General features: G+C 34.5%; 5 protein-coding genes across 11 annotated transcripts; 3 read left to right on the top strand and 2 right to left on the bottom strand.

Annotated features, from left to right (window-relative positions):
- Positions 1–1,567: 1,567 nt before the first annotated feature.
- Positions 1,568–2,178, top strand: LOC136340274 (COX assembly mitochondrial protein homolog). Its single transcript, XM_066284229.1, has 2 exons — positions 1,568–1,740; positions 1,808–2,178. Exons 1-2 carry the CDS (start codon positions 1,677–1,679, stop codon positions 2,134–2,136), a joined length of 393 nt encoding a protein of 130 aa, XP_066140326.1. The 5' UTR covers positions 1,568–1,676; the 3' UTR covers positions 2,137–2,178.
- Tsen2 (tRNA splicing endonuclease subunit 2) lies at positions 2,124–3,886 on the bottom strand. Of its 2 annotated transcripts, none has more exons than XM_066284219.1 (4): positions 3,646–3,886; positions 2,595–3,533; positions 2,384–2,541; positions 2,124–2,321 (listed from the first exon to the last, which is right to left on the bottom strand). In XM_066284219.1, the coding sequence occupies exons 2-4, from the start codon at positions 3,214–3,216 to the stop codon at positions 2,193–2,195; spliced, it is 909 nt and encodes a 302-aa protein (XP_066140316.1). In that variant the 5' UTR covers positions 3,217–3,533; positions 3,646–3,886; the 3' UTR covers positions 2,124–2,192. The 2 variants fall into 2 exon arrangements, with proteins under 2 accessions (XP_066140316.1, XP_066140317.1); XM_066284220.1 differs by having other exon boundaries at positions 2,595–3,062; positions 3,646–3,884.
- Positions 3,887–3,919: 33 nt separating this feature from the next.
- Positions 3,920–11,539, top strand: VhaSFD (V-type proton ATPase subunit VhaSFD). 3 transcript variants are annotated; one of them, XM_066284177.1, is made up of 10 exons: positions 3,920–4,147; positions 5,794–5,875; positions 5,942–6,131; positions 6,190–6,408; positions 8,284–8,388; positions 9,262–9,396; positions 10,064–10,288; positions 10,342–10,476; positions 10,539–10,738; positions 10,803–11,539. In XM_066284177.1, exons 1-10 carry the CDS (start codon positions 4,075–4,077, stop codon positions 11,002–11,004), a joined length of 1,566 nt encoding a protein of 521 aa, XP_066140274.1. In that variant the 5' UTR covers positions 3,920–4,074; the 3' UTR covers positions 11,005–11,539. The 3 variants fall into 3 exon arrangements, with proteins under 3 accessions (XP_066140274.1, XP_066140273.1, XP_066140275.1); XM_066284176.1 differs by lacking the exon at positions 8,284–8,388 and adding an exon at positions 7,764–7,898; XM_066284178.1 differs by lacking the exon at positions 8,284–8,388.
- A 1,094-nt stretch (positions 11,540–12,633) lies between these two features.
- Positions 12,634–13,709, top strand: l(1)10Bb (BUD31-like protein). Of its 2 annotated transcripts, XM_066284228.1 has the most exons (4): positions 12,634–12,896; positions 12,964–13,253; positions 13,394–13,477; positions 13,532–13,709. In XM_066284228.1, exons 1-3 carry the CDS (start codon positions 12,803–12,805, stop codon positions 13,442–13,444), a joined length of 435 nt encoding a protein of 144 aa, XP_066140325.1. In that variant the 5' UTR covers positions 12,634–12,802; the 3' UTR covers positions 13,445–13,477; positions 13,532–13,709. The 2 variants fall into 2 exon arrangements, with proteins under 2 accessions (XP_066140325.1, XP_066140324.1); XM_066284227.1 differs by having other exon boundaries at positions 12,635–12,896; positions 13,394–13,709.
- A 144-nt stretch (positions 13,710–13,853) lies between these two features.
- On the bottom strand, positions 13,854–19,089 carry LOC136340251 (zinc finger-containing ubiquitin peptidase 1-like). Of its 3 annotated transcripts, XR_010732277.1 has the most exons (11): positions 18,398–19,089; positions 17,659–17,791; positions 17,424–17,593; positions 17,164–17,371; positions 16,971–17,105; positions 16,768–16,917; positions 16,432–16,713; positions 16,152–16,377; positions 15,587–15,810; positions 14,683–15,523; positions 13,854–14,629 (listed from the first exon to the last, which is right to left on the bottom strand). XR_010732277.1 is itself a non-coding variant. In XM_066284169.1 (10 exons), the coding sequence occupies exons 1-10, from the start codon at positions 18,640–18,642 to the stop codon at positions 15,479–15,481; spliced, it is 1,818 nt and encodes a 605-aa protein (XP_066140266.1). In that variant the 5' UTR covers positions 18,643–19,089; the 3' UTR covers positions 13,854–15,478. The 3 variants fall into 3 exon arrangements, 2 of the variants coding, with proteins under 2 accessions (XP_066140266.1, XP_066140267.1); XM_066284169.1 differs by having other exon boundaries at positions 13,854–15,523; XM_066284170.1 differs by having other exon boundaries at positions 13,854–14,814.
- Positions 19,090–19,094: the final 5 nt, after the last annotated feature.

Genomic DNA, 19,094 nt, shown 5'->3' with positions numbered 1-19,094 from the left:
GTGAAATATCCTACCCAGTGATCAATAAAAGCATAAAATGCTCTGCAAAATATTTACTGTTACGAATTAATGAGAACTTTTGTTTTTTTGGAGAATTTTTAAGAACGCCATGTACATTAAAAACGTTAGCCGTCAAACCATAATATCATAAATTTTCTCTTGCAAACTAAACTCCAGAATACGCAATCAGATTTCATCTATGATCGTTTTGCCAATTTCCCATAAATCCATCGAAAAGACGTCATTCTGTACATGGGGCTCTTAAGGGGATAGTCTTATCTGTTGCAAATATGAGTTAGGCTCTAATATGAAAAAACTATGTTGTTCTAAGTCCAAGAAAGACTTTTTTGTCCCCAAGTATTTTCTGTTATATAAACACTGGATGAAAGCAAAATCGATTTGGAAAAACCTACTTATACGGCCTTGCAATTTTTTGTCGCTATTTTCAAACTTATTGGGCCCCTTTATGCCCATTCCGCAAATTGCTGAGTATAAGTGTCTAATAATAAATAAGATAGGCAGGTTTCTTTAATTTACTTTTTTTTCACCCTGTATCTATTTAGCCGTTATCTTAGGTTTTTTATTTACCTAAAGTTAAGAATAAATCATCAAGGAGTAGTTACTCGGATAAATCTGAGGTCATTCTGATGATGGAAAGAACCCGTTCACAACCTTCCAAGATCAGTAGTATTATTTTATGCTCTTGAACTATTTATAGGTTGCTAACTTCAGCTGTTTTAGAGAACAGAGCTACTTGCATGCGCATCTATGTTCACCTTGTAGAATTTCGCTAATTTACTAATTGAATAAACATGAAAGTCAAAAAATTGAGAAGAAACATTAATAAATCTTTACTTGTTTCTGTGACTATTCGACATTAAATTTTTCCCGATTTAAAAGTGATATCGAAAAACTGTCGATTTCTATATACTCTCATTTTCTAGGGGTTGCACACGTAACGGTAAAGAAATAAGATTATATCCCATGTCTTCATACCGGTATCCATGGCAACGAAGCCAGACAAACAAACATGACCCAACAGTCATTTTGGTAACAGTTGTATCAAACTTTGAAGTTTTAAGCCAGTAAATGCCTTTTATTTTTCAAAAATAGTAACTTTTTTAATGTTTAATAATGAGTATGTAACACTTTTGATGAAGTAAATCCGCAATAAGTCGAAATAAATAAATACATAACGAATGATCATTAGCAAAAAACCCGCTGTAGGCAGTGAACCGTAGATGCAGGGCGTTGATTAATCCATTTACTAATTACTATCAAGCAAATAACAACTAAGCAATTTATCTTAGATACGCCTCTGGTATTTCAACGCCTAGTTAAGTTTTGTTTTAATGATCACTCTTTATGTCTTGACGTCGAAACGTGGAGCTAGAGCTAGCGTTGAAAAATTGAATCCAAGTTACATTCTTGACATCATCATTTTCAGTGGCAATTGGTTGATTCAGTTTCGGTTCTGGTTGCCTGAGATTGAAGAAACGAAAACACTACAAACGTGTGACAGAGAGACAAAAATTTTTGTTCTTTTGAAATTAACTAATTTACTTCAATACATATTTCACTCTTTACGCAGATGACAGGACAAATAAAAGAAGATAATTGAGGTTATAAAGTTTAATTATAAATCTTAAAAATTTTAAAATAGATAGCCGATTATTATGCCTGCACAAGATAATCGCACCGTCTTGTCTCCAAAATTAGGAGGAGGACCTCATGGAATAGGTAATTGTCTCATAGCACCATATTTCTTTTAAAGTGGAGTTAATTGCGCCCTTTAACTTCTCAATAGGGGATCCCAATGATAAATCCCTTCGAAAAGTTGAAATGGACGTTCTCATACCTAAAAAAATGCGAGATTTGGCCCGCAACGAAAAATGCGTACAAGAAGTTAAAGATTTCACTAAATGCTGTAGGGACTCCAACATATTGATGGTAGTGAAATGTAGGAAAGAGAATACAAAGCTTAAAGATTGCTTGACTAAGTGGTATAATCATGAACCATTCAAAGAACATTGCAAGAATTTATATTTAGAAGAACGTAGTGAGTATAGAAGAACAGGGATTCCTACTAAAGACAGACTGAATTCAGGAACAAAAAGAACAGCTTCTAACATGTAATATGAAATTTTATTTAAAATATAAAATAGTGATTATAGACGTTCTAAATGTGTAATTTACACATCATCTCTCTCTTGTGAAGCAATCCATCTTCTGAGAAGTATTTCATGTATTTCAATATTGCTTAAGTCCTCATAGTTGATCTCACCATTTTTGGGCCACTTTATCTGACAAATGAGAAGTTCCTGCAAAAAGAACACCAGTTGCAGTTGATTTGGCTAAAAATTTCTCATAAGTTAGTACCTACCTTTCCAGAAGTCTCACATAATCGGTTTAGGCTGAGAATTGAAATGTTATCCATACAGCGATTAGTTAAAGAATCAATTCTTAGTCCATGGTGGTCTATTACTTCGATAATAATTACATAACTTGCATGACAAAATGGTGGGCCTTGGCTATATAATACTAAAAATCATCTATGTTATTTATTAACAAAAGGAGCTCATAGTTATACTTACAAAAATCCCCACCAAATTTAATTCCAGGTTTAACAACCCAGTTTTTAGCTCTATAATAATAGTAAATAATATAGTTTATGATAAAATTTGGTTGAGTATTTTTAAAGATTTCCCACAATTCATTGTTAGGAAGAATCTCATTGTTTTGTTTTACATCCATACATTTTACCACATTTGCAAGAAAAAATGCTTCTTCCAATCCAAGCCAAATATTCTCCTGTAGTCCCGAATAGTCAATTTCATATTTTGGCCTCAAATTTGTGAAATATTCATTATCTGAATCACTATCAGGTACTACAATAACTTTTTCATGTATAAATTTGGTGGGAGTGCCGATTTGTCTGGTCAAAAATTGTCGCTGTCTCAGTATTTTTGACTGATTAGTTTTGGAAAATTGAGGATAACTTCGAGAAAAATTTGCTTTGCCAAAATATCCTTTAGAGATGATGATTTTCATGTAATCTGGATCTTGAACAATTACAGAAAATCCATTGAAATAACCAGTAATCTTCGTTAATGATTCATCTTTTTTTAATATCACTGGCAAAGATAAATCTTGTACTAGTTTGCAGTGCTTTTTTCGTTTTGGTTCTTGAAGTTGCATTTTTGAAGATTTGTACATTTAGGTGAAGGTGCTTAGTATCCTGATTTAATTTGAGTCAATCTTTTTCCTTTTTTTCGTTTGAGTAAAGGGAATTCTTTGGAAATTTTACCTTTTCTGTCTGATAAAAACTATTCAGATTTTTAATTTTAGTGTAATCAAAGATTATTTTTATTCGAAGAAAATTAAACGAGATTGAGACCTATTATGTGATGTACTATCCGCGATGATGCCACAGTTCTTATATTGTAGCTTACTAAATGGAGGGCAATCAATTTATAAACACATCTGATGACAGTTTTGTAGGACGAAAAATGTGGATTACTACTTAAGTTTGCCTAAAATAAATTTGTTGAAATTTAAATAGATCACGTAACTTTAAAAACTGTTCTAAGTAGACAATAAAATAAACCTAATTAAAATATTGTTCGTTCACAATCACAAACTTACGGGGAAAACAGAGGGAGATATTATATTCGTAGGACTGATTTTTCAAGCCAGGTGTCGGGGTTATCGCGTCATGAAACGTGTTTTTTTTCTCCCGACGTCTTTTTCAGTCCTATCGTGTCGAGTATCATTCTAAAAATTTTTTCGCCGAAAAGTTAATTTATTTCACAATTTGCTTATATTTGTTTTTCAAAAAAAAAAATTCAGTTCAATTAATTATTGTTCGAACAGCCAGTGCAAGAAAAACAAACCAATAGTGACATAGAGTCGACAGTATATTGGAGCGACTGTCACTGTCATTATTGTCACATGAGAAAAGCTAAAAAATCATAAGACCCTTCTTCTTGGGTCCCTTTCTGAATTTTTTTCAGTTCCAAGAAAAGTTTTCTGTTTTAAGTTCTAAAGAAATTGAGAGTGATTTGTGTGAGAACCATGGCTGGAAATTTATCCGGAGCAGACCCCAAAATCAAAGAAATTATGACATCTTTAGACGATGACAAAATCGGTAAGTTTTTACCGAAATATTTATCTTCTTGAATACAGCCCTTTCTCAGTTTTTACCCCTAATTGATAGTGCAACTATGGTTTTTTTTATATTAAGATCTCAGGAAAATGTTCATTTATTGTTCAAGAGTTGGATCGCGTTAATATTGTTAAAAAAAATTAAATATAGGCGTTTACTCACGTGATCGTAGTCAGCAGTTCAACAGTTTTCATGATTCTTTTTACATATTTATGGTCCATTTACATCAGGACAGTCCAACAATCCGATTCATTACTGGCTTAACATACATAGATTTTCTGAGATTTTGAAATGTCTAGGAGCAATCCCATAAGCCTCTTCAGTTCATTAGAATAATTTCAAATTTTTTGATATCAACGGTTTCTCCCAACACAAGCATGTTGTTGAGAATATCTCTTTTTAGAGAGTAACTAATCCAGGAGCTAACTCAAAATATTATTGTTGAGGTGTTTCCCACTGGTCTACAGACAAATGATTTAGAATTAGCATTGTTAAGTCAAAACCTGTTTTATGGAGTCATTGCCCTTTTAGAAAAATTGAATATAATGAATACTATGCATTCAGTACGATTTATTATTCCAATAATGTTTCCAACAATTATGAGATTTTACGGACCTCTGGAAAAATAGTGGTAAAATCCATGCTGGAAGTTCTATGTGATAATGTTAATTTTCCATTGGAATGCCTCCAGATTTCAAGTGGGAACGCCTAAGTGAATGGCTTAGCCATTAACCTGATGTAAATAGACTATTACATCATTAAAAAACATTTTCATTTCAATCTATTGTTCCATTTACAGGATGATTCCAAAGTTGAAAGTATCTTCAATTTTTTTCATGTAAAACACAAAAAGCAAATATATTCATCAATGTAATCTAGGTTACCAGTAAATAAGGCTTCAAAAATTTAATATTTTTTTCCTGTGACACTTATTTGAAATAAAAGTTCTAATGGAAAAACAGAGCATTAAAATTTTATTTGGAAGTGTAATTTTTACTGTCTAAAAACGCTACAGCATGTTATTGTTCTTTGCAAAAATGTTCAGTGACTTTTTAATATCCTCATTACAAGTGTATTGGAAAACATATTTGTTCCTTAAGAATACATACAATTGATATCTAATAAATTTTTTTGAACTATGTAAGTAAAGCAGCTTCATAAAAATTAATCAATTTCTATTTGTTAAAGTAATATTTGTTACTCCATATATCTGTTAGTATTGATGATTGATACCATGAAAAGGTGACAAGAAAAAAAATTATTTTGTGATCTTTATTTGCTGGTAGCAGGATGTCACCAACTTTGGAAATGACTCTATATGTACACAGAGGGGTGTGAACCCAGCATATGTCAGTTTTCAATGTGATGGTACATTTAACTGATTTAAAAACTCTGCTTGTATTATCCTTGAAAAAAACTCACTCTGTATGTGTGTATAAATATATCTTTAGAGAATTTATTAATGTAAATACTGCATCAACGTGGACATGATTTCGAAATTTTGGCAATCTACGCTGATTCTATTTTAGTAATTTGGGTGTAGATTGTGTTTGCAGTTTTATATTAAATTCAGCTAACTTCTGGTGCATTGGTAATATCGGTCTCATCACAAAAGATGACAATTTCAGACATGCTTGCGGCCACTAGTGTGTTGCAGCAAAAAGCTACAGATATTCGCAGCCAAAAGGTGAACTGGCAATCATATTTCCAGTAAGTAGCTTAGGCTTGTATTATGGTTTAAAGTATAATTTAGCTGGAGAATTGCTTTTCTGTTAGGTCTCAAATGATTTCTCAGGAAGACTACAACTTCATTGTAGCATTTGATGTAAATGATAGCCAGAAAAAAGAGGCTCTTTTACGGAAAGACCGACATCAAGCAGCTCAGACCCTGCTAAATCTCATTGGGCATGTTTCTAGAGATCAGACTCTACAGTATATCCTTGTTTTAATTGATGATATGCTACAAGTAAGATCAAATTGATACTTTGTTCTGGTTTTTAATAGTGGCCCTGGACAAATTATAGGAGGATCGATCCAGAGTGGAAATTTTTCATGAATATGCCAATGTCCGAAAGGAATCAGTCTGGGCTCCGTTTTTGAATCTTTTGAATCGACAAGATGGTTTCATCACAAATATGACATCCAGAATAATTGCAAAAATTGCTTGCTGGTCTCATTTGCCCATGGAAAGGTCTGACTTGCATTTCTATTTAACTTGGCTTAAAGATCAACTAAAAGCTCAGGTAAATGGAGTACCTACAGTAAATTGGCTTGAAGCCCTTGAAAAATTTTTATCAATTATTTTAATACATCAAAATCTGCTCAGAACTATTTGTTCAAGTACTAAAAGTCTCTTCGATAAAGAAATATGTATTGTGTGGTCATTTTGAGCAGGTTTTCAAAATGTTTCCTTTTTTTTGCCTTTTATTTGAACTAATGCTTGCAACGGCTTTGCTGCTAGTAATTAATTGTAGTTTGAATTGGGTAGGCTTGATTGACTGATCCTCTAAAATCACATTTTGAAATATATTTGGCACCTTCTATTTTCTAACTCACTAACTGAGATATATGTGTGTATTTCTTTTGTATAGTACCTAAAGCATGTTGGACCACAATGCCAAGTGTATGTTTGTATAGGTACAGGATGTTAGTGCAAATTTATGTACAAGATTATATCAATATTCTGTCAGTCTTTAGAAGTGGGGTATATACAGTTTCTTTAAAATAATTTGAACTGAACTTTTTTAGTCTTAAACAAATTTCTAATGTAAACGCTTCATGGAGCATGTTTTCCAGAGCGTAGCTTCAGGCTAAAAGCACTTTGCCAGGCAAAAAGGAATGGTTTACTAAAGGTTAAATACTGTAAAATCGTAAAAAATCTAAATGATGTGCACAAGTTAAGTTTGTATGAATTTGTATGAATATACAAATATACACCTTAAGTTTGGTTCTTAAAAAATTGCAAAGGTTAGGTTCACTTAAACATAACTTTTGTATAATATAAAGTGTCTCAGAAAAACATGGACAAAAAGATGCCACAATTTTTAAGGTAAAAACAGACCAATTTAATTCAGTTTTCTTGTGTGAATCGTCTAATTAAAGACAACTCTCTTGATAATCTTGATTATCATCGATCACTGTAGCTGGTTTACAAATTCATCATTGAAACAGACCTCCCGAGTTTTCGCTGGGGTAGTGCTATATAGCATTTTTTAACTCAACTTTTGAAGCGATGAAAACGAAGCAGTTTCCCATATACAGGTAGATTAAGTTAAGTAGGCCTGTTTTTTCCTTAAGAATTAGTGGTATCCCCCTTTGATCATATAATATTTTATATTGACATACATCAATTGTATTGAAATTTATTTAAGTGAATCAAGCTTCTGCTATTGAACGACTAAGCGTAATCTTTGAAAGTAAAAGCCTTGCGCTTTAACTGATCATAGAAGCATTAAGGAATTTTATTCAACTTCCCAAAGACTTGAAAAACTTAACTTGGCAAGGAAGTTAAATACCTAACCGGTTCTATTTAAAAACTCTAATGCTTCATTTAACCTCTCAAAGAACAAAGTAGAAACACTTGTACAATCCTATGCAGGAACTAAAAAACAAACTACATTCGGCAAAAGTGGTTCCCAAAAAGGAAACCCGCGGGTGCTACAGCATCATAGCTGGTGCCAATTCCATCTTGTTCGGTATGTCGTTGGCGGATGCGGCCAGAGTCGCCCAAGAGGTAAACGAGTGCCCGCTAGCGCGCTGGTAACGTTTCGTGTTCAATGTCGTCTGTCCCGCAGAAACCACTAACATTAACAACGGCTTTTGTTGATCTGGTAGTCCGTTAGGGTCTTAGAGAAAAATTAGCCTCAAATTCACGTTCGGAAATACCTCAACATCATAATATCTCAGCGATTTGTCAACTAATATCAGGTTACATTATCACCATTCATATGTGTCAAGTTTGCTAATGGGCATTAGAAACGGTTGCGGGCTATCACTGTGTGCGCAAGCCAACCAAAGTAACCGGTATTTAATGCGTTTCTTAACGCAGGAAATGCCCATGTCCGTACTAAAAGTCAAAATGATTATGCGTAATGGCATTGTTGAATGATTGGTTCTAGTACGATCAATTGGCAGCATCTCAACCTTCAGATTCACTTAGGGGCGAAGCAACGGAACATTACACGGAAAGTCGTTTCGACGAGCAGGGGTTCGCTGAGATTTCGGTACACATCATGTTAACATAATAAATTTTAGGGGTGGGAAGGGGGAGGGGGGGCGGGGGGGCGTTTAATAGTGACCACATTCATGTTGTTTGTCTCTGGGCTGTTACTATTAAATGCCTGCACAATACTTCTGCGTGAGTTGTGAAAATGGAGGACACATTTCTTTCGATCTAAATAATAATTATTGAACGTGTTACGCTGAATATCTGTCGAGAGAAATGCAGTCTCTATAGCTTTCATTTAGTATAGTAAGTACATGTGTTACAATCGATTTTTTCAAGTTTAGCTTATTTGATGAACTGTCGAAATCACGCGATATTTTACACCTCATACTATAGTAATTTTTGGATGTATATAATCGGGAAGAAAACGGCTTTCTCGATCTAGAACATTTTCAAGTCCTACATCAAGGTAATTATATATAAATATCTATCATTGAATGTGCATGTTGGTTATGTTTTGGTGGGATAAATTGATGTTTCACAGGTTCACAATTATTCATCTTGATGTATATAATGTTTTAAATTAAATATTTCGTGCCTTTGACGATGTAATAATTGCAAGGTGCAGTAATGTTATGACCCAACGTTTGATTGATTTTATTATATTTTTAAAAACATTCATAGAATAGATTGCATGCTGTTGTACGTGATATGGTAGATATTAGGAGATTGATTTATCCCCTATGCCGTATAATAATAATAATAGGGTGGGATGTGTTTGCCATTTCAACGGATTCACTACTTACAGCAACCTGCACTATTTACCTAAAAAACTTTGTGTTTCTGCTGTATCCACTTATATTTAGTGAAACTGTTGGACGCAAACTATCCCAATTTAGTAACTACGTTTTCATCCATTTGTTAACTTTAGAACAACGAGTACATCCAGTCTGTGGCCAGATGTCTGCAAATGATGCTACGTATCGACGACTATCGTTTTGCTTTCGTCTCTGTTGATGGAATTTCGACACTTTTGTCAGTTTTAGCGGGGCGAGTGAACTTCCAAGTGAGTTAATGCTTATTATTCTAACAGGAATAAAAAGTTAGAGGTAGCACACGCCTATTATAGATGAACAAACGACGCATCGCGTTGCTTAATTGCCACACAACTAGCACTAGTGCGACAAAGACACTTTCACACGTATTAGGCTCACATAATACGTTTGTTAATAGCGTATAAAATGCGTTAACTTTATACTGTGCTCTGTAAGTTCAATATTTTGATTCATGCAGTCAAGTATTACGTGATTAAAAGTTAGAGTTCAGTGAATAGTTTGACGTGCAAGGGCGTTAAAAAGTTTTAGTGGGACTTGTCATTTTGCTGAATTTTTACATACATCTTTTTTCCGTGACTACAACAATTTGTAGAAAATGGAACCGATTTAATGCTTAATTAATCTTAGTTAGGTTAGTCTAAATTCGATGAAGCTGGTACCAAAATAGTCGCGGGGTAGTCGATGCTTGTTTGCCGCGTTATTGTGGACACTAATACAAAGCCGTGAAAAATAAACTTATCTCGCGTCATTAATAAGAAACAAAAAATTATGCGGAAATAGAGGGTCTTTCGGCATTATTTTTAAGCCGGTAACGATGAAATATCGTGACAACTTTAGGAAAAAGATATATAACATAAATTATCCTATATGTGAAGCCAATTAATTTTATTGAACTAGGTGCAATACCAGCTCATTTTCTGCCTTTGGGTGTTGACCTTCAACCCTTTGCTGGCCGAGAAAATGAACAAATTCAACGTAATCCCGATTCTGGCTGACATATTGAGTGATTCCGTTAAAGAGAAAGTGACCAGGATCATATTGGCCGTATTTAGGAACTTGATCGAGAAACCCGAAGATTCACAGGTTGCTAAGGAACATTGCATTTCCATGGTCCAGAGCAAGGTAAGCAGGTTACGTAACTTTTTTTGAGTATCAACACACCTTATTTAATACAGGTCTTAAAGCAATTGCAAATCTTGGAGCAACGTAAATTCGACGACGAAGATATATCTGCCGATATCGAATTTTTATCTGAAAAGTTGCATTCCTCTGTGCAAGATCTTAGCAGCTTCGACGAATACGCAACTGAGGTAATCCTATTCTTCATGGTGCTAAAGACATCTCGCTAATAAACGGTTATGAACGCTTGCAGGTGAAATCAGGTCGTTTGGAATGGTCGCCGGTGCACAAAAGCAAATTCTGGCGCGAGAATGCTCAGCGACTCAACGAAAAGAATTATGAACTTCTGCGTATACTCATTCATTTACTAGAAACCAACAAGGATCCTTTGGTTTTGTCGGTGGCCAGTTTCGACATCGGAGAATACGTTAGACATTATCCCAGAGGAAAACAGTAATATCTTGGTTGTAAATAGATAGTCAACCCACCATCTAACATTGTAATTATTCATTTGCAGTGTAATTGAGCAATTGGGAGGAAAGCAGCTCGTTATGCAACTGCTGGGCCATGCAGACCCCAACGTGCGTTATGAAGCCCTGTTAGCCGTGCAGAAGCTGATGGTGCATAATTGGGAATACTTGGGGCGACAATTGGAGCAGGAAACTGGTACAGATAAAAGCGTCCCGAAAGGGAGTGCCCCAGTTGCAGGCAAAGCGTAATTTTCTCACTTTATGGCAACATCTGTGTATAATATATCCGTTATAGTAACCAGTATTTTTGATCGTTTTTGTAGATGCCGCAGGCGAAAGAATTCCGACCCCTCTGTGACTTGGCGTAAATGATTTTGTTTTTTTACAAGATCCACGGAGGTACTACAGCTTATTTATTGTAGTTTATTTATTCAAACTGAATATTGCCAATACACAGCTAATAGTTATTGTCATCTGCCGTCATTGCAGGTGCCTATTGAAGTCAAAGAGCATTATGAAGATATTTCCTTTAATGTTTGTCACATAAATGTCTATTATAAAATAAAACTGTAGTGCTTCTGTTCTTAATTGATAGTAGTATAGTACTTGTACCTACATTCCCAATATTGGACTTAAAATAATATATTGTTTTAGATACCTACCACACTTCAAAAGTTGATAGTGGAAATTTATAGTCGTTAATTGTTCTTAGTATTTTTTTTGTTTCATCATCATTTTAATAATGTATATGTTACTTCGATAGAATATATATTTTATGTTGAAATGACAGATTTTTATTGAAAATTGAAAAAGTTAGTGAAATTTGGAATTTACGAAAGATGCGAATAATAAATATTCATGAATCATGGTATTTTTCGAACATATCATTGAAAATTTAATCATTCCTATTAGGAAGGCAGAAATGCAAAGAGTTACGTTTAGCTACTGATAGTTTTTGAATTGACTTTGGTAAAAATCCAAAATGATGTGATTCACATTTGACACATTTTACTCGAAATGGAACATTTCGTATCAGGAACACAGAAGTGCGAGAAGGTATATTTATTTAACCCCTAATGGTTCTAGGGTTTGCTACATTCGCATAAGAAATTTAACATTTGGTATCAGGAATACAGAAGTGTCAGGATGTATGTTTAACTTCTTATTACTTTTCTTTTTGTTTCGATACTTTAAAACGTATGAATGGTACAATTTTGCAAATTTGAATATCCAAAAACCACGACGATTTTGCGCTAAAAAAATTATGTAAAAATTGAATGCATCCGCTTGAACGAGATTGGGTTCCGAAGTAGTCGTACTATATAGCATTAATATGCCGAAGTCAAAATTTGAATAAAAAACCTTCGATTTTTTTATCCAAAAATTTTCACGATGTATATATAGTTCATGATATTTTTTGGTCCCTAAAATCAAAGTTATCCGATTAGAGTTTTGACAGCAGTATGGTAATATTGTATCGTACACGTACTGAGGAATTCAATCTCGCCAAAAACAAAACACTCAATTTTCATGTAATTTTTTTAATGCAAAAATCGTACACTACTAATTTTTGATTGACCAAATTTGTGGAATCGTCAAAACTATATAACTTCAAAAATACAGAAAATGCAGTAGTGGCGTTATTAGACGCATAGAGAAATCGGAAACATTCAAAATTCATTAGTTAGTTCAGGACACCAACCTTAAAACCACGAAGTTCAGACTGGTGTTTAGAATGTATAAGTACATGGTATATCAATTTATTACATAATGTTATGCATTTGCCTTGTTATATGCGACGTTGCCTCATTACTTCCTTCGTAGCTTTCATCAAATGGTCCAGTTCTCGTGAATTGACATATTTGACAGTCACCGTGTTGTAGTTATGTATTTTAAATTATATTTTGTATGTATGATTTTCCGTTCATTTTTATGAGAGTAATTTTTTCAATTCGCGTCTGTAATTTATTTATTAAGTTTAGACCAAATTTCATTATAAAAGTCGATACTAAACTATAAATTTCCCTTGCAAATAGCTCTCAGTAAAATGCCTAAAGTTCGACGTAGCAAGAAAGCCCCTCCAGAAGGTTGGGAACTTATCGAGCCTACATTGGATGAGTTAGAACAGAAAATGAGAGAAGGTAAATTTTTCACCGTCTACCACTGAAAGTTTATTTGTATTTAACGTGCCATAATCATCATTTATAGCTGAAACTGAATCCCACGAAGGAAAACGTAAAAATGAATCCCTATGGCCCATTTTCAAAATCCACCATCAAAAGTCTCGTTACATCTATGACTTGTTCTATAGAAGAAAAGCTATTTCCAGGGAATTATATGAGTATTGTTTAAATGAAAATATTGCTGACAAAAATCTTATAGCAAAATGGAAAAAACAAGGTTATGAAAACTTGTGTTGTTTGAGGTGCATTCAGACAAGAGACACCAATTTTGGGACAAACTGCATTTGCAGAGTACCAAAAGGAAAGTTGGAAGAGGTGAGTTATTGGATCAATCCACTTGTGGTATCCATGATGTGGCATGTTGGTTTATAGTGGCACTTTAATTAAAAATGTATAATAATTACATTATAGCCAGATTACAAGTAATTGTATGTTCACTGTGTACTTTTTTTTAGGGCAGAATTGTGGAATGTGTGCACTGTGGTTGTCGAGGCTGTTCTGGCTAAATCCTGTATTGACTAACGAGGAAGCAACATTTTGTAAATTATTAAAATATAAAATATAAGTCACAATAATTTTTTTCCCAATTACAGCAAAGTTGAGAATAATCAAATTATGTTATAGATAATTAGGTAATCAAAAGAAACAATTGTTATCCAATTATGAAGGAAAGAGAAATAGTTGCTGCCAAGGTTTGAATTCTGCTACTTATACATGGCAAATACTAATTATTTAAGAAGACTAACAAAAAAAGAATTTGTTAAAGGCAAATATGTAGACTTTCATTGCTTCATACAGACATCATGTGTAGATGTGTATTTGTATCTGTTACATTCATTTATTATTGGTAAAAGGATGTAAAGCTAATTAAAATTTAAATGTTTTTTAAGTTTAAGGAAAAAAAGTCCCTTCAAGTCAACTAATAATAAGAGTTTATTATTTGTATTTTGCCAAGATGTAGAACAACAAGATTACTATTTTCAACTAATATTAGTAATCAACAAATTGTATACTTAATTTAAAAAAAAACCTTTATCACATTACATAAAATTCAAATTGTACTTGCTGAAATGGAAATCATCTATATGTATATTATTACTTATGGTCTAGCAGTAAATTTCTCAAAACAGGACCTTAAAATTAAAGTCACGAGATCGTTGTATAAGCTCTGACCAGCTATACACAAATAATTAGTTCCTACAATGCTACAAAACTATACAAAAAATATCTAATTAAATCACAAAACTTTTGGTATAAAATAAAATTTACGAGTTGTTTATTTCAATCATGCAAAATTGCAATGAATTTAAATAGAAGAAATTATCTGGTAATAAAAAAAGTAAGAGCCAGAAAACACAAACACTCTCGAATTTTATTAACACTTCAGGCAAAAGCATTCTATAGGCCATCAAAGATTGAGAAAGGTACATTGAGTAGAAGCAAGCACTGACGTGCAACGTGTTTACTTGCAGATTCATTTATGAAAAAAGTTTAAGACGCTAAAGCTAACTCTATGCAGATATAGTAAGGCCTATGTTTAACCCTGATTTTGCTAAATCATACTTTTCCACACCAACACGAAAGTATTAACTAATAAGACTCATCTAAAATCAATTCCTTCCAGTGTATAGAGAAGGCGTCCCACACTATATGGTACATTAGATGTTTTTCGTGAGCCATTGTGAAAATCGCTGTGAAATTTTTATCTAAAAATTTTTTTGGAACGTAGAATACTTCCACTTACCTGCATAACCAAATTTCCAACGTTGTTTGAACTTTTCTTAGAAAACGTGTGATGTTAATCGAATGTGGGACACCTTGTATACCAAGGTGGTCCAATGATGTGTTGTAAAGGATAGAGAAAAAATGATTACATCTAAAGAAAAATATATTTAAACGTTTATAAGCTTTGAAATAGAGTGCGATTCCGTAATTTTAAGACATCTCGCATCATAAAAATGAGTCTTAAAAAAATAATAAACCCGTGTGTAAACTTTTTTCCTCTATCCGTCACATCCACTCTATCGAGTCACCCTGTATGTATCTATATAAATATTTGTTAGGATCGGATATATATTCATAACTGCAATAACACATTATTATAATAATTACTCATCTGTATGTACTGAAAGATACGAGGTTACCTAATTTACTTATTCTTCTTTTTAGGAGGTAGTTTTAATTATAGAAATCTGACAAATGAGATCACAATTCAACATAATATTCAGTCGCGACAGGCCCACAATTCGCTTACAGCGTATACAGCTACAAGCACACGCATGAACACAATTTCAATTAACGTGCATATAGTAAAGATTCTTTTATTTGCTAGTTCGGAATGTGACGTGTAACTAACGAAATTCGATTGCATTAGTATTATCTACATGTTCGAGCAATATTGCGGTATTTGACATTCCACGGTGAATGTAAACCTTAACGTCAGGTATACAGTAATTTGAACAGCAAAGGTGGTAGAACAATGATAAAATTTCAAGCAGAAACAGAATTTAGATTCCTAACACGTAGAATTCTCACTAACCTCACCGTTCTTGAGGTATTCTAGTACTTCGTAGTATTTTGCTGCTCTAGTTTTTAGTACAAAACTATATCAGAAACGTCATTAGAAGTGTAGGAGGTTTATCACTTACCTGGTATTGTTGGTCGTTGTCGATAGTGCCCACCACAGCAACAACTTGGTACTGTTTAGCTTTCATAGCGGCTTCGCTTTTCCTCAAAAGCCGCAGAGGTCCTAAAGCGTTGCTTGTGTCCCCTAGTTGAGCCACCTGTTGAGGCGAATGACTGGGGTCAAGGACCAGAAGAACTAGGCTGCCGTCTCTGTGCACTTCGATGCCTATGATGGTACGGCTATGTCCTTGTGTCAGAATACAAAATTGATGTTAAATAAAAAAAAAGCGAAGTGAAATTGTCTAACAATGATCCGTGTAGAAACAAAGAGCCTAATTGTTAATATGTAGTTAGCTTTATTTTAAGATTTTTCCCATGTTAACCCAGAATTTTGTTTGCATCTGGATCTTTATAGCGCTAAGTACGCATTACAAAGTACGCAAGCACTCGTTAAACTTAATTTGAAATTCGAACAGAAACTATTCAATCACGTGGCGAATTACGTTTCATAAAACATCAGCATATTTCATAGTTCAATTACCACATTTTGATTCAAGAGAAAGCAAAATGTATCAAAACGGGAGGTACCTTGATGCTGTAAATATAAGGGTGGTGTAAATTCTCCTCCCACACTGTTCTCAAAATAGTTCAACACCCATTTAAAAAGTTCGGGATGGGTCCCGCTGGGGCCGGTAGGTCTATGAAAATCCATCAGCTGACATCGAATGTGCAGAAACGCTAGTAAAGTAACCACTTCTGTTGCCCCAATCCACTTCCGCGTGTTGACTAGCCTACAGCCCAATTGTTCCGATCCCTAAAATAAATACCTCATACACACAATTGGTCTCATTTTCCTACTTTCTGCCACCTGAATATCAAATCCTTGGGACCACGCCTGCTCAATGAGACTCTGGAGGCGAGATATACTGGGAACTGAACTCCTGGGAGGTTTCTCTTTTTGCCACAGTTTGTACAACTTTTCATTGTATCCTGTATGAGTGAGCAGACTAGAAATTGCCATTTGAATGTTCCGGTATCCACAGCCCCAACCCTTGTCCCCAAAAGAAGACGCGTAATGATCCACGCAGGTGCAAAGGTAAGTGCGAGTAACATTCGGAGCACCAGTGCTCATGGCTTTCACTCTCGGCACCTGGACATTAAACATGAATTTTCCCAGTATTAGCAACTTAGAACTGCCACTCACAATGCTCCTGGTCACGGAATTGCCGTCATCCACTCCGCTATGTTCGGCCGCTTTAAGGTCTAGCTGTCGTTCGTAATAATCAGCTACACTCATCTCACCAGCGTAAACAGCGCGTTGCATATTTGTAACAGATTGTTCACGAAAGTTTCCCTGTTAAAACATAAATTAAAAGTTGTATCATTCATGCCCAGGTCTAACGGCACCTGGTTGTCCATGCCATATTGAGCCCTAAGCATTTCAAACTCCCTACGCTCTCGTTCTCGCAGAGCTGCTCTATCACTTGGTTGTGGTGAGCTGGCCGGAAAATGAGACTCTACATGTAGCTGCACAGCATTACTCTATATTTAACATCAAATATATCTTGCCTCAAATACACCACCTTCGGCTGAAACTTACATCACTGTCCCTATCTAATGACAAACCACAAACTGGGCAAGAATAAACTGCTGGACTGGCAGGAGAAAGAACATCTTTATGTTCAATATTGACATGGAGTTCTAAATCCGGAGCTGACGCGAATGATTTGATGCAAAGCGGACATGAATATATTTCTGTTGATGTTGTCCCAGTACCATTTGAAGGCGACGTTAAATCGAAATGTTTTCTGTACAAGGCACAATAAAATTAAAATACACAAAATATAAGTCAACACATACCGATTGACATGTTCCTCTAGTTCATTAGGACTGTTACTGGCATAATTACACATAGGACATTGTAATAAGGCTGGGGATGGAGATCTAAGCTTCAAGGCTAAGTTGGATCTCAACGGTGATCCTTGACCATGGCTAGAGTTTTGTGGAGACACCGCTCCTCCACCATTGACCTATTTTAATGTGCACATTGATTTACTATGCTATGCAGATTATAAAAGCAGAAAGACTAACTTACTTTTGGACTTAAGTTAATATTGGAGTATGTCTGCTTATTGTCCAACATGTGCCTATCTTGTATTTGACTGGAATACATGGCAGAATTATTCCAGTTCACACTGCTTTCTCCATTTAAACCATCATGGTCAGCACTGGCAATGAAATGTGAGATATAAGTAATAATAATATAAAATATACTAAAGCAGGTAGCTTTGCAGTTTTGCTAGCTGCTTTGAGACCTGAGAATCATTCATGCATGAGTAAATCCTACATCCTGTTAAAAAACTAAGATTCTTATTATTATGTTGACACAGACTTAATATTCACAGCTTGTTGTTTTCATTGGTAACTTTGCTCCAATAAATGGTACAGTCAGACCATTTGAAGGCAAGGTCAGGCAATTTGGAATGAAATCAGGGTGAATTGCATTGAAATATTTTACAACTTGATGGTGGCATTGATGAGTGTATTAACAATGGATCAGTCAAATCCATCAGTCTATCATTAAGTCAAACACTAATAGTACATAGCCTGACATACTTTGCTATTTAACCCTGATGGCTCAGATAAGTCAATGTTGTGGGCATGCCAGACTCCAAAGCAGCTAAAAAAAAACTTTACTGCCCCATGCATTATTATATAATAATTATTATTAAGGCTAGAACAATACATACAGGAATTTAAATCAAAATTTTTATGGGGCCATAAATAGTGTTTTACATATTCCATACTTCTATGGACTCAAATGGTTATATTACCTTGGACTAGGGTCATCGATAAAACTCAAATTTTGTTCCGACTCAGGAGTCAAAAAGTCCAAATGAACCTGGTTCACATGTAAGATGAGTTCGGCAGGACTAATAGTGGGTAGCTGGCAGAACGGGCACATTCCACAACCATCTACATGTTCTGTGTGTGTGTGAATTCGAAACTCATCCTCGCTGAGGCCATCCAGGCCACAAATTTCACAACAATAATTAAAATCCGGAATGTTGCTTGCCATTTTTTGGTGGCGATTCACGCTCTTCGATTCTGGGCTTTAACATATATTCAAGGATGGAAATCTATTAAAAATTTTTGTTAAATTTTTAATTGTACATAATAATTCTTGATGATAGACTAAGGAAATAGCAAGGCAAGCAGTAAGCAAGAATGATTTGTAAATTAAATATCTGCAAATAATATTCTTAAAGAAAAATTTCTTTTTTTTTTTTTTTAATTACTACTAGGTCAGTATAACTATTTAGCAAGAAATGCTCTAAGCCTTATGCATATTAATCTATGCCCATTCGCCATTGCCTCTACCTTGCACTTGTTTCATACTTCAACAGCTGTTCGTGACAAGTAAAAAACAATCTACTCATTTCTACCACCCATAATACACGGCATTAGTGCAGATTGCCTATATTTAAGGAGTAATTTGTTTTTTTCTAAAAGTTTCGGAAAAGGAGGTTA

The sequence above is a fragment of the Euwallacea fornicatus genome, chromosome 7 (genome assembly GCF_040115645.1).
Source record: "Euwallacea fornicatus isolate EFF26 chromosome 7, ASM4011564v1, whole genome shotgun sequence".
NCBI classification, from domain to species: Eukaryota; Metazoa; Arthropoda; class Insecta; order Coleoptera; family Curculionidae; genus Euwallacea; species Euwallacea fornicatus.
Note: the sequence above shows the minus strand (reverse complement) of the source record. Positions and strands in the feature narration are given on the sequence as shown.

What these genes read in the sequence shown, in the direction of transcription:
- LOC136340274 (XM_066284229.1), top strand. Translation starts at nt 1,677, where the DNA reads ATGCCTGCACAAGATAATCGCACCGTCTTGTCTCCAAAATTAGGAGGA. An exon ending in AGGAGGACCTCATGGAATAG is followed by an intron (nt 1,741 to 1,807) that starts GTAATTGTCTCA and finishes ACTTCTCAATAG; the next exon opens with GGGATCCCAATGATAAATCC.
- Tsen2 (XM_066284219.1), bottom strand. Translation starts at nt 3,216, where the DNA reads ATGTACAAATCTTCAAAAATGCAACTTCAAGAACCAAAACGAAAAAAG. An exon ending in TAAATTTGGTGGGGATTTTT is followed by an intron (nt 2,542 to 2,594) that starts GTAAGTATAACT and finishes GATGATTTTTAG; the next exon opens with TATTATATAGCCAAGGCCCA. An exon ending in TATGTGAGACTTCTGGAAAG is followed by an intron (nt 2,322 to 2,383) that starts GTAGGTACTAAC and finishes TTCTTTTTGCAG; the next exon opens with GAACTTCTCATTTGTCAGAT.
- VhaSFD (XM_066284176.1), top strand. Translation starts at nt 4,075, where the DNA reads ATGGCTGGAAATTTATCCGGAGCAGACCCCAAAATCAAAGAAATTATG. An exon ending in CGGCCAGAGTCGCCCAAGAG is followed by an intron (nt 7,899 to 9,261) that starts GTAAACGAGTGC and finishes TGTTAACTTTAG; the next exon opens with AACAACGAGTACATCCAGTC. An exon ending in TCGACGAATACGCAACTGAG is followed by an intron (nt 10,477 to 10,538) that starts GTAATCCTATTC and finishes GAACGCTTGCAG; the next exon opens with GTGAAATCAGGTCGTTTGGA.
- LOC136340251 (XM_066284169.1), bottom strand. Translation starts at nt 18,642, where the DNA reads ATGGCAAGCAACATTCCGGATTTTAATTATTGTTGTGAAATTTGTGGC. An exon ending in ATCGATGACCCTAGTCCAAG is followed by an intron (nt 17,792 to 18,397) that starts GTAATATAACCA and finishes TTTCATTGCCAG; the next exon opens with TGCTGACCATGATGGTTTAA. An exon ending in AATATGGCATGGACAACCAG is followed by an intron (nt 16,918 to 16,970) that starts GTGCCGTTAGAC and finishes ATGTTTTAACAG; the next exon opens with GGAAACTTTCGTGAACAATC.